Genomic DNA, 12,887 nt, shown 5'->3' with positions numbered 1-12,887 from the left:
TCAGAAGGAGGACGACATGGAGAGAGATTTACAAGAGTTAAAGGAAACCTGTGAGCACAACGCTCAGCTGCTGCTTGAAGAACTGAGTAAAAATGAGGCGCTGAGCAAAGAGAGACAACAACCGCATGTAGAGAATATTCACCTCAACCTGGAACTGAAGACGGATCACCATGAAAACGAAGACTTGACAGAGAAGCTGAAGAGAGAGGACGAAAACACGGAGCTGGATGATCAACTCACAAACGATCAAGATGATCTACAGGCGGCTCAAGAGGGTTTTCAGAAGGAAATAGACGTGATAGAGAAAGATTTACAGAAGTTAAAAGAAACCTGTGAGCACAACTCTCAGCTTCTGCTTGAAGAACAGAGTCAAAATGAGGCGCTGAGCGAAAAGAGACAAAAAAATAATCTAGAGAATCTTCACTTCAAACTGGAACTGGAGAAGGAGAACCACGAAAACAAAGACTTGTCAGAGAACCTCAAGAGAGTGGATGAAAACACGGAGCTGGCTGATCAACTCACAAACGAAAATACGTCACTTCAAGATGATCTACAAGCGGTTGAAGAGGGTTTTCAGGAGGAAGACGTGCCACAGAAAGATTTACAGGAGTTAAAGGAAAGCTATGAGCACAAGGCTCAGCTTCTGCTTGAAGAACAGAGTCAAAATGAGGCGCTGAAGGAAGAGATACAGAAACCAAATGTAGAGAATCTTCACTTCAACCTGGAACTGAAGACGGAGAACCACGAAAACGAAGACTTGACAGAGAACCTGAAGAGAGAGGACGAAAACACAGAGCTGGCTGGTCAACTCACAAATAAAGATATGCCGCTTCAAGATGATCCACAGGCGGCTGAAGAGGGTTTTCAGGAGGAGGAAGAGGAGCCACAGAGAGAGACACAGGAACTGAACGAAAACAGTATTCGTCAGTATTTTCTCAAAATGGGACTTCTGGAGACCGAGCGCCATAGAAAAAAAGATATGTCTCTTGGAGATGCACTGAAGGCGTCTGGAGAGGGTTTGGAGAACGAGAAAGAGGCAGGAGGAAATGGAGAAGAACGAAGCAGAACTGAAGGAGAAGAATATGTTTTTGTTTAGAATTGGTTTAGAGCTGGTTTGGACTTTCTTTAGATCTGGATTAGGCTTGGTTTGATTATTACATATTTAAATTTCCCACCTTATCTCTTTTTCTGTTTGGACCGTTATCACTCGCTGTTGAAAGAACACTCTGGGTTTACTGATTTCAAACGGTTCTTTGTGTAGTGTAGGAGAGTTTGGATGATTTTTTTACCAGTGCGGGGTGTGTTTTGGTCCTTCTGGACAGGGAAATGCGTAAGCTCTGATTGGTTGCTGCGTCGCATCTGCCGCAAAAAAGGTTCAGCTTTGTCTAACTTTTCTGCGTCCAACGCTCAAACACCCCAACAACAAAAAATGAACGCAAAATGAATGAAAGAATGAATGTCCTTTTTGAACTGTAAAAAAGACACTCATTGTCTTTTTTACAGTTGATCTGACTGGATCATGATCATGACTGGATCATGATCATGTTGAACATACAAATCAAAAAATATCTTGGTTTTACAGAAAAAAGTCAGGTTGTTTGTCGACTGAAATTTATACTTTCAATTGTGGATTGTTTGGATCTACACTGAATGTGCAAAAGTGTTTGAAATGCAATTATTTCTGCCAAATGTTTTATTAAACTTAATATACAGTACTCTATTCATGATATTAATGTGTAGCGTAAAGTCTAACACACAGCACTTATCCCCACATGGATAAGCTTCCCTTTATGTCTAAAACTCTTTTGAAACACAGACAGCATTTTAGAAATGTTCCAATCAGAATATACATATTTTCATAGCTGCACTCACCTCTTCATCTGCCGCGCTGCACTGTGGTGTCCCCCAGGGTTCTATTCTCGGACCTGTCCTTTTCACGCTGTACCTCCTTGGATAGCGTTTAAAATGTACTTGTTAAGCGCCACACATAAGGTGGAGGCGTCGACAAGCGAGTCGTCGTAGAAGATACATACGCTCAGCACAGACGTGTGCAGATAGCGCGCTGATATGGGAAAGAGTCAATCTAAAAGTGATGTGTCCATCCCAGAGACACCTGTCACCATGGCAATGTCAAATAAATATGTGACTGACCGTGGTTAAACCAGTTACAAGTCTCCCCGCAGACATTTTGAGTTATTCACAGATTCTGACTTTCAAAGCTGTCCAATGATGTCTCACTCATTTACATCTGATCATATTTGAATAAGTTGAGGTCATTTGAATGTAAACAACTCTGAAAAACCTTTACTGAGAAAACTGACCTTGACAGATCAACGCGGCAGTGAAATTAAAACGTTTTTAATCATCGTTTATTTTATCCCCCATAGTGGAGTTGTTGTCCATGGCAGCCAACTGAAAAGGTGCTTTTACCGCCACCTACTGTAGTTGTACATCCCTAAAGCATGTGTTTCATGCGCTTCATGCTATACCGTGAAAGAGGGAGAGAGAAAGAGCCCCACAGCGTTTTCTGTCACTGCATAATCACATTCTGCCACTCCAAAAGATGGGGGAAAACCGAAACTTTCCCTGCCCTGTGGTGGAGGGCGGGAGAGAGCACACGTCTTGCCAGGCTCTTTACGATGGCCCAACATCAAGAATTAAAACTAATGGTGTCTTGTCAGACTCACTGATTTTGGAAAGAAGGCTGGGACAGGGCTGTGCTTGGTCCCCTCTTTTGTTCGCTTTGTACTTGGAAACTTTGGCCCAATATATTAGACAATTGGAAACAATTCATGGTGTCTCAATTGATGGGACAGAACAAAAAATGTCCTGCTGCGCAGATTATGTCTTTATTAGATATGACAGCTTTTAGCGTGAAATGGGGATGAGAGACGGGGAGGAATGCAGTACATTCTTGGAGCCGGGATTCGAACTCAAGACACGGCGGCCGGCTACACTTGGAGCCTGGCATGTGTGCGTTTCTAATCTAGACAGCTACTTCACTAAATATATTCAAAACAAACAGGAAAGAGAAGGTCTTGTTTTGTCGGATAAAGAGCGGGAAAATGTGTGTGGAGGACCACAAAATAAATTCAATTTCAATTCAAATTTTTTTGTAACGCCCAAAATCACAACCAAGATCCTAGAGAAGGTGGTCTCTGAACAATTGTCAGATTTCCTTGATCAGTCAAACATTCACGACTCTTTTCAATCTGGTTTCCGCAAACATCATTCTACGGAAACCGCATTGTTGAAAGTGTCCAGTGACATTATGATGTCTGCTGATTCTAGGAAATGCACTGTTCTAGTTCTGTTGGATCTGTCTGCAGCCTTTGACACTGTCGACCATCATATCCTGTTGATCAGGCTGAGGGACCTGATTGGACTATTGGGGTCAGTTCTTCATTGGTTTTCCTCATATTTATCCGGTCGGAGCTTTAGTGTTGCTGCAAACCAAATAATGTCAGACTCAGCTTATCTGTTGTGTGGGGTTCCTCAGGGCTCCGTCTTGGGTCCCGTCCTATTTCTGCTTTATATAATTCCCCTGGGAATGATCATTAAAGAGTTTAGTGATGTGTCCTATCACCTGTTCGCTGATGATATTCAGCTCTATTGCTCTTTTAAACCTTCTGAGATCCAGAAGCTGAACTCCTTGGTCAGTTGTTTAGTGCAAATTAAACAATGGCTGAGTCAAAACTCGTTGCAGCTAAATGCTGACAAAACAGAAACTCTGATTATTGCCCCCGATGATGCCATTCCAGGGATAAACCAGTACTTGGGTGTTTTAGGTCAGACTGCTAAACCAAGTCTTAGAAACTTGGGTGTTGTCTTTGACAAAGACATGTCTTTAGATCACCACTCCAAGCTGTTGACGAGGAACTGTTTCTTTCAGTTGAGGAAAATCTCTAAGCTCAGGAAAATGGTGTCTCAAAATGACCTGGAAGTTATAATTCATGCATTTGTGTCTTCACGTTTAGACTATTGTAACAGTTTGTTTTCCTGTCTTAACAAGAAGGAGCTCTCTCGTCTGCAGCTGGTCCAGAACTCTGCAGCGAGGATCTTGACCCGCACAAATAGAAGGGCCCACATTTCACCCATTCTTAAAGCCCTTCACTGGAGCCGGTCTCCTACCGGATACAGTTTAAAATTCTTGTTTTAACTTTTAGAGCTTTAAATGGTCAGGTCCCATCGTACATCAGCGATCTGATTAAACCATACGCTCCCTCTCGCTCACTAAGGTCCTTGGATCAGAAACTGTTGTTGGTTTCTCGCACCCGTTTTGGGACCAGAGGAGACAGATCCTTCCAGGCAGAAGCAGATCATTAAGTGTCCTCCAGGTTTTTATCTCCTTCACACAAGCTCTAAGTCTGCCTCCTTGATCGCTCTGATCAGGTTCATTGATAAATACAGCAGAGTGTCATCTGCAGAGCAGTGGAAGTTAATGCCATGTGACCTGATCATGTAAAGAGTAAACAGAACTGATCCCTGAGGCACACCGTAAGTTACTTTAGAACAAGAGGAGGAGCTCTGGTTTAAGCCTGGTTTAGTTGTAGTTTCAGCCCAGGTTTAGTCCTGGTTTAGTTGTAGTTTCAGCCCTGGTTTAGCCCTGGTTTAGTTGTAGTTTCAGCCCTGGTTTAGCCCTGGTTTAGTTGTAGTTTCAGCCCAGGTTTAGTCCTGGTTTAGTTGTAGTTTCAGCCCAGGTTTAGCCCTGGTTTAGTTGTAGTTTCAGCCCTGGTTTATCCCTGGTTTAGTTGTAGTTTCAGCCCTGGTTTAGCCCTGGTTTAGTTGTAGTTTCAGCCCTGGTTTAGCCCTGGTTTAGTTGTAGTTTCAGCCCAGGTTTAGTCCTGGTTTAGTTGTAGTTTCAGCCCTGGTTTAGCCCTGGTTTAGTTGTAGTTTCAGCCCAGGTTTAGTCCTGGTTTAGTTGTAGTTTCAGCCCTGGTTTAGCCCTGGTTTAGTTGTAGTTTCAGCCCAGGTTTAGTCCTCACTTTAGTCCTTCAGATTTGCCTTTCGTTCCCCTCCATCGCTCCAGGTTTGTTTGTTCCTCCGATTATGCACAAACACCTAATGCACAAACACCCGCAGCTTTACTTTACGGGGGATTCTTTTTGTCTCTTGGCTCGGTTCCCGCCGGGATTACATCTGCTGATAAGCGCCCGCTTCGGGACGCCATAAAAAGAAATTGCTTTGCTGCGAGGGCCAAGGTAAAGGACGCTGAATCCTCGCGTGGCGCACGAGCACGAGCGAGCGAGTCTATAAGAGGACGATACACCCCAGACACATCGTCCCCACTGGGTGTTTTTTACTTCACAACATCTGGCCTGGTTTACTTTGCTTGGTGGCAGAGTGGTTAGTACCAGACTACGTTGGCCGTACTCTTACTTTTAGTCACTTTTAAGTCAAATTGTGTGTCTTTTTGAGTGGTTTTCGGGTCTTCACTTCTGACTTGATGTTGCAGCGTCTTGTTGTTGTCGTCTTCAGTACGTTTACGACCTTTTCCCGTTTGTCTGTCCGTTTACAAACTACAGATTTTGTGCGTTTTTGAATGTTAGTTATTAACAAGGAGTGGACAATATATCAACATTTGGATACGTTTAAACCAGGGGTGGGCAATTATTTTCCTCCGAGGGCCACGTTCGAATCCAGGCAAGTAGTGGAGGGCCGGCTCGCGATCATTGGAGTGAAGAAAACTAAATCAATATCATATAAAATATCACTTTTCTGTCAAATATAGGCAATTTAATCTATTATTGAATTCATTTCATGTCATATTTATTAAGGACACAAGTGCAGACAGATGCAAAAGATTATTATTATTTTTTGAATATTACTTGGCATGTTTGGCGGGCCGGATTATAAAGACAAACGGGCCACATGTAGCCCGCGGGCCGTAGTTTGCCCACCCATGGTTTAAACACAAGCAACATTTGAATATCGTATAGTAGTTTCTCAAATACATAACACTGGGATTATTAGCGTTTAGCAATGACGACGCCCTGAAGCTAAAGTGGGTGTGGTTTTGTGTGCTTTATTTAGGTTTTTCCCACTTCTTATGTCATTGTTAGGTTTACATTTTAGTCCTGAGCGGGAGAATGGGTCAAAAGTAAATCACATGTTTGATCCTGTTCTAGTCCTGGTTTAGGCCAGGTTTGATTGTCTTTATTGTGTGTGTGTGTTTGTGTGTGTTTAAAACAGTTTATTGTGTGTGTTTGTGTGTGTTTAAAACAGTTTATTGTGTGTGTTTGTGTGTGTTTAAAACAGTTTATTGTGTGTGTTTGTGTGTGTTTAAAACAGTTTATTGTGTGTGTTTGTGTGTGTTTAAAACAGTTTATTGTGTGTGTTTGTGTGTGTTTAAAACAGTTTATTGTGTGTGTTGTGTGTGTTTAAAACAGTTTATTGTGTGTGTGTTGTGTGTGTTTAAAACAGTTTATTGTGTGTGTTTGTGTGTGTTTAAAACTGTTTATTGTGTGTGTTTGTGTGTGTTTAAAACAGTTTATTGTGTGTGTTTGTGAGTGTTTAAAACAGTTTATTGTGTGTGTGTTGTGTGTGTTTAAAACAGTTTATTGTGTGTGTTTGTGTGTGTTTAAAACTGTTTATTGTGTGTGTTTTTGTGTGTTTAAAACAGTTTATTGTGTGTGTTTGTGTGTGTTTAAAACAGTTTATTGTGTGTGTTTGTGTGTGTTTAAAACAGTTTATTGTGTGTGTTTGTGTGTGTTTAAAACAGTTTATTGTGTGTGTTTGTGTGTGTTTAAAACAGTTTATTGTGTGTGTTTGTGTGTGTTTAAAACAGTTTATTGTGTGTGTTTGTGTGTGTTTAAAACTGTTTATTGTGTGTGTTTTTGTGTGTTTAAAACAGTTTATTGTGTGTGTTTGTGTGTGTTTAAAACAGTTTATTGTGTGTGTTTGTGTGTGTTTAAAACAGTTTATTGTGTGTGTTTTTGTGTGTTTAAAACAGTTTATTGTGTGTGTTTGTGTGTGTTTAAAACAGTCTATTGTGTGTGTTTGTGTGTGTTTAAAACAGTTTATTGTGTGTGTTTTTGTGTGTTTAAAAACAGTTATTGTGTGTGTTTGTGTGTGTTTAAAACAGTTTATTGTGTGTCGTTTTGTGTGTGTTTAAAACAGTTTATTGTGTGTGTTTGTGTGTGTTTAAAACAGTTTATTGTGTGTGTTTGTGTGTGTTTAAAACAGTTTATTGTGTGTGTTTTTGTGTGTTTTAAAACAGTTTATTGTGTGTGTTTTGTGTGTGTTTTAAAACAGTTATTGTGTGTGTTTGTGTGTGTTTAAAACTGTTTATTGTGTGTGTTTGTGTTTAAAACAGTTTATTGTGTGTGTTTGTGTGTGTTTAAAACAGTTTATTGTGTGTGTTTGTGTGTGTTTAAAACAGTTTATTGTGTGTGTTTTTGTGTGTTTAAAACAGTTTATTGTGTGTGTTTGTGTGTGTTTAAAACAGTCTATTGTGTGTGTTTGTGTGTGTTTAAAACAGTTTATTGTGTGTGTTTGTGTGTGTTTAAAACAGTTTATTGTGTGTGTTTGTGTGTGTTTAAAACAGTTTATTGTGTGTGTTTGTGTGTGTTTAAAACAGTTTATTGTGTGTGTGTTGTGTGTGTTTAAAACAGTTTATTGTGTGTGTTTGTGTGTGTTTAAAACTGTTTATTGTGTGTGTTTTTGTGTGTTTAAAACAGTTTATTGTGTGTGTTTTTGTGTGTTTAAAACAGTTTATTGTGTGTGTTTGTGTGTGTTTAAAACAGTTTATTGTGTGTGTTTGTGTGTGTTTAAAACAGTTTATTGTGTGTGTTTTTGTGTGTTTAAAACAGTTTATTGTGTGTGTTTGTGTGTGTTTAAAACAGTTTATTGTGTGTGTTTGTGTGTGTTTAAAACAGTTTATTGTGTGTGTTTGTGTGTGTTTAAAACAGTTTATTGTGTGTGTTTGTGTGTGTTTAAAACAGTTTATTGTGTGTGTTTTTGTGTGTTTAAAACAGTTTATTGTGTGTGTTTTTGTGTGTTTAAAACAATTTATTGTGTGTGTTTGTGTGTGTTTAAAACAGTTTATTGTGTGTGTTTGTGTGTGTTTAAAACAGTTTATTGTGTGTGTTTTTGTGTGTTTAAAACAGTTTATTGTGTGTGTTTGTGTGTGTTTAAAACAGTTTATTATGTGTGTTTGTGTGTGTTTAAAACAGTTTATTGTGTGTGTTTGTGTGTGTTTAAAACAGTTTATTGTGTGTGTTTGTGTGTGTTTAAAACAGTTTATTGTGTGTGTTGTGTGTGTTTAAAACAGTTTATTGTGTGTGTTTGTGTGTGTTTAAAACAGTTTATTGTGTGTGTTTTTGTGTGTTTAAAACAGTTTATTGTGTGTGTTTGTGTGTGTTTAAAACAGTTTATTGTGTGTGTTTGTGTGTGTTTAAAACAGTTTATTGTGTGTGTTTGTGTGTGTTTAAAACAGTTTATTGTGTGTGTTTGTGTGTGTTTAAAACAGTTTATTGTGTGTGTTTGTGTGTGTGTGTTTAAAACAGTTTATTGTGTGTGTTTGTGTGTGTTTAAAACAGTTTATTGTGTGTGTTTGTGTGTGTGTGTTTAAAACAGTTTATTGTGTGTGTTTGTGTGTGTTTAAAACAGTTTATTGTGTGTGTTTGTGTGTGTTTAAAACTGTTTATTGTGTGTGTTTGTGTGTGTTTAAAACAGTTTATTGTGTGTGTTTGTGTGTGTTTAAAACAGTTTATTGTGTGTGTTTGTGTGTGTTTAAAACAGTTTATTGTGTGTGTTGTGTGTGTTTAAAACAGTTTATTGTGTGTGTTTGTGTGTGTTTAAAACAGTTTATTGTGTGTGTTTGTGTGTGTTTAAAACAGTTTATTGTGTGTGTTTGTGAGTGTATAAAACAGTTTATTGTGTGTGTTTGTGTGTGTTTAAAACAGTTTATTGTGTGTGTTTGTGTGTGTTTAAAACAGTTTATTGTGTGTGTTGTGTGTGTTTAAAACAGTTTATTGTGTGTGTTTGTGTGTGTTTAAAACAGTTTATTGTGTGTGTTTGTGAGTGTATAAAACAGTTTATTGTGTGTGTTTGTGTGTGTTTAAAACAGTTTATTGTGTGTGTTTTTGCAGAATGCCACCGCTCGTGCTCCGACTGCTCGGGTCCGTCTGAGGACGACTGTGTGTCCTGCTCTCACCTGTCCTCGCTGCTCAAACACGGGCTCTGTGTCTCCCACTGTGGCCCCGGGTACTACAGCCAGGACCACCGCTGCCATGGTAACCACACGCCACTGCAGGGGGCTCCAAACAAGGGCTAAAGCGGGTCCAAACAGGGACTAAAGCGGGTCCAAACAAGGGCTAAAGCGGGTCCAAACAAGGGCTGAAGCAGGTCCAAACAAGGGCTGAAGCAGGTCCAAACAGGGGCTAAAGCAGGTCTAAAGCAGGACTAAAGCAGGTCTAATGCAGGACTAAAGCAGGACTAAAGCAGGACTAATGCAGGACTAAAGCAGGACTAAAGCAGGACTAATGCAGGTCTAAAGCAGGTTTAAAGCAGGACTAAAGCAGGTCTAATGCAGGACTAAAGCAGGACTAAAGCAGGACTAATGCAGGACTAAAGCAGGACTAAAGCAGGTTTAAAGCAGGACTAATGCAGGACTAAAGCAGGACTAATGCAGGACTAATGCAGGACTAAAGCAGGACTAATGCAGGACTAATGCAGGACTAAAGCAGGACTAAAGCAGGACTAATGCAGGTCTAAAGCAGGTCTAAAGCAGGACTAAAGCAGGACAAAAGCAGGTCTAAAGCAGGACTAATGCAGGACTAATGCAGGTCTAAAGCAGGTCTAAAGCAGGACTAAAGCAGGTCTAAAGCAGGACTAAAGCAGGACTAAAGCAGGTCTAAAGCAGGTCTAAAGCAGGTCTAAAGCAAGACTAAAGCAGGTCTAAAGCAGGTCTAAAGCAAGACTAAAGCAGGACTAATGCAGGACTAAAGCAGGACTAAAGCAGGTCTAAAGCAGGACTAATGCAGGACTAAAGCAGGTCTAAAGCAGGACTAAAGCAGGACTAAACCAGGTCTAAAGCAGGACTAAAGCAGGTCTAAAGCAGGACTAAAGCAGGTCTAAAGCAGGACTAATGCAGGACTAAAGCAGGTCTAAAGCAGGACTAATGCAGGACTAAAGCAGGTCTAAAGCAGGACTAATGCAGGACTAAAGCAGGTCTAAAGCAGGACTAATGCAGGACTAAAGCAGGACTAATGCAGGTCTAAAGCAAGACTAAAGCAGGACTAATGCAGGTCTAAAGCAAGACTAAAGCAGGACTAAAGCAGGTCTAATGCAGGTCTAAAGCAAGACTAAAGCAGGACTAAAGCAGGTCTAATGCAGGTCTAAAGCAGGACTAATGCAGGACTAAAGCAGGTCTAAAGCAGGACTAATGCAGGACTAAAGCAGGTCTAAAGCAGGACTAATGCAGGACTAAAGCAGGTCTAAAACAGGACTAATGCAGGTCTAAAGCAAGACTAAAGCAGGACTAAAGCAGGTCTAATGCAGGTCTAAAGCAGGTCTAAAGCAGGACTAATGCAGGTCTAAAGCAAGACTAAAGCAGGACTAAAGCAGGTCTAATGCAGGTCTAAAGCAGGTCTAAAGCAGGACTAATGCAGGACTAAAGCAGGTCTAAAGCAGGACTAATGCAGGACTAAAGCAGGTCTAAAGCAGGACTAATGCAGGACTAATGCAGGACTAAAGCAGGACTAATGCAGGTCTAAAGCAAGACTAAAGCAGGACTAAAGCAGGTCTAATGCAGGTCTAAAGCAGGTCTAAAGCAGGACTAATGCAGGACTAAAGCAGGTCTAAAGCAGGACTAATGCAGGACTAAAGCAGGTCTAAAGCAGGACTAATGCAGGACTAATGCAGGACTAAAGCAGGACTAATGCAGGACTAATGCAGGACTAAAGCAGGACTAAACTACAATGGTTCATTACTAGTAGCCCTGTAATCCTCATGTACTTTCAGCCTTCATAGTATAAATACTCGTCTTGATTGGATGTGCTGGCTCAGAGAAGATTGCTCTAATTAGGAGAGTTCTTCTGTTTGAGAATATTAATATGGATGTGAATAATGCATGTGAATTATGGATGTTATGTGCAGTGGGGCCTGGAATAGACGGGTCTCCCTCAGGAAATAAAACCCACTAACTCTTATTTTTGGCTTAAGTCACCTCCTCCTCATCATGGTGAGGTGTACCGCTGGTTTAGTCCTGGTTTAGTTCCCAGAGCTGGGCATTAAATCCAAATGTGTTGTTTTGAAGATGTGCAAAGTTTGTTTAGCGTGAAAAATCCTGCAAAAAGAGCTGATTAAAAAGAAAGTTTGGCTGTGAACTTTCAAATAAGAGTAAAAGGTGATAAAAGCAGGACTAAAGCTGGACTAAAGCAGGACTAAAGCTGGACTAAAGCAGGACTAAAGCAGGACTAAAGCAGGTCTAAAGCAGGACTAAAGCGGGACTGAAGCAGGTCTAAAGCGGGACTAAAGCAGGTCTAAAGCAGGACTAAAGCTAGACTAAAGCTGGACTAAAGCAGGTCTAAAGCAGGACTAAAGCTGGACTAAAGCTGGACTAAAGCTGGACTAAAGCAGGACTAAAGCAGGACTAAAGCTGGACTAAAGCTGGACTAAAGCAGGTCTAAAGCAGGACTAAAGCAGGACTAAAGCAGGTCTAAAGCAGGACTAAAGCAGGACTAAAGCAGGTCTAAAGCAGGACTAAATCTGGACTAAAGCAGGTCTAAAGCGGGACTAAAGCAGGTCTAAAGCAGGACTAAAGATGGACTAAAGCAGGTCTAAAGCAGGACTAAAGCTGGACTAAAGCAGGTCTAAAGCGGCTCTAAAGCGGGACTAAAGCAGAACTAAAGCAGGACTAAAGCTGGACTAAAGCAGGTCTAAAGCGGCTCTAAAGCAGGTCTAAAGCGGCTCTAAAGCGGGACTAAAGCAGAACTAAAGCAGGACTAAAGCTGGACTAAAGCAGGTCTAAAGCGGCTCTAAAGCAGGTCTAAAGCAGGACTAAAGCAGGTCTAAAGCGGCTCTAAAGCAGGACTAAAGCAGGACTAAAGCAGGTCTAAAGCGGGACTAAAGCAGGTCTAAAGCAGGACTAAAGCAGGACTAAAGCTGGACTAAAGCAGGTCTAAAGCAGGACTAAAGCAGGTCTAAAGCAGGACTAAAGCAGGACTAAAGCAGGTCTAAAGCAGGACTAAAGCTGGACTAAAGCAGGACTAAAGCAGGACTAAAGCAGGTCTAAAGCAGGACTAAAGCAGGTCTAAAGCAGGACTAAAGCAGGACTAAACATGGATTTGTCAAGAGCCGGAATCTGATATTTCCAGCTCATAATGCGTCTGACATTAGCATTAGCATTAGCATTAGCATGACATAAAGAGAGGTTCAAACACGGCGTAGAGAAGCCAAAGAAATGAGGCAAAACTGTTCCTGTTCACACTAGCTTTAGCCACGCCCCTCACACACCCACACTAGCTTTAGCCACGCCCCTCACACACACACACTGGCTTTAGCCACGCCCCTCACACACACACTGGGAATTACTAAACGTCTTTTTGTGCTATTGCTGAGATCGGTCTTGTGAAGAAAACTTTTTTCGCTGATAATATTTATATCAAAACGTGAAAGATCAAGTTGACGCTCGGAGCAGAACTTACTTAACCCGAAATAACTGAACTTATTTCTAACCCGGGCTCACAGGTGCTCGAAGTGCCCCGCCCGGGCTCACAGGTGCTCGACGTGCCCCGCCCCCCGTTAAACTCGAAGCCTCGTCTCTCAAAAATGAACTTGTCGAACTGAGCGCGGAGCTAAAGGGCACGCTCGGATTTAAAATGTGTCCGACCCGAAATGTCACTGAGGCGTTTGACCGGGGGCCCGGGGGAGCCCAGTGAGGC

General features: G+C 41.1%; 1 protein-coding gene across 1 annotated transcript in view; it reads left to right on the top strand.

Annotated features, from left to right (window-relative positions):
• fras1 (Fraser extracellular matrix complex subunit 1) overlaps positions 1-12,887 on the top strand; it is a gene marked incomplete at its 5' end in the record, with an annotated part of 267,524 nt that overhangs the window by 46,062 nt on the left and 208,575 nt on the right. Inside the window, one exon of the mRNA XM_072432991.1 lies at positions 9,093-9,236. Within this exon, the coding sequence (XP_072289092.1) occupies positions 9,093-9,236 (144 nt within the window). The remainder of the gene's footprint in view (positions 1-9,092; positions 9,237-12,887) is intronic.

This window comes from Eucyclogobius newberryi, unplaced genomic scaffold, assembly GCF_026437365.1.
Source record: "Eucyclogobius newberryi isolate DKJ021-1_F unplaced genomic scaffold, fEucNew1.0.hap1 SCAF_6, whole genome shotgun sequence".
In the NCBI taxonomy this organism is placed as follows: Eukaryota; Metazoa; Chordata; class Actinopteri; order Gobiiformes; family Gobiidae; genus Eucyclogobius; species Eucyclogobius newberryi.
Note: the sequence above shows the minus strand (reverse complement) of the source record. Positions and strands in the feature narration are given on the sequence as shown.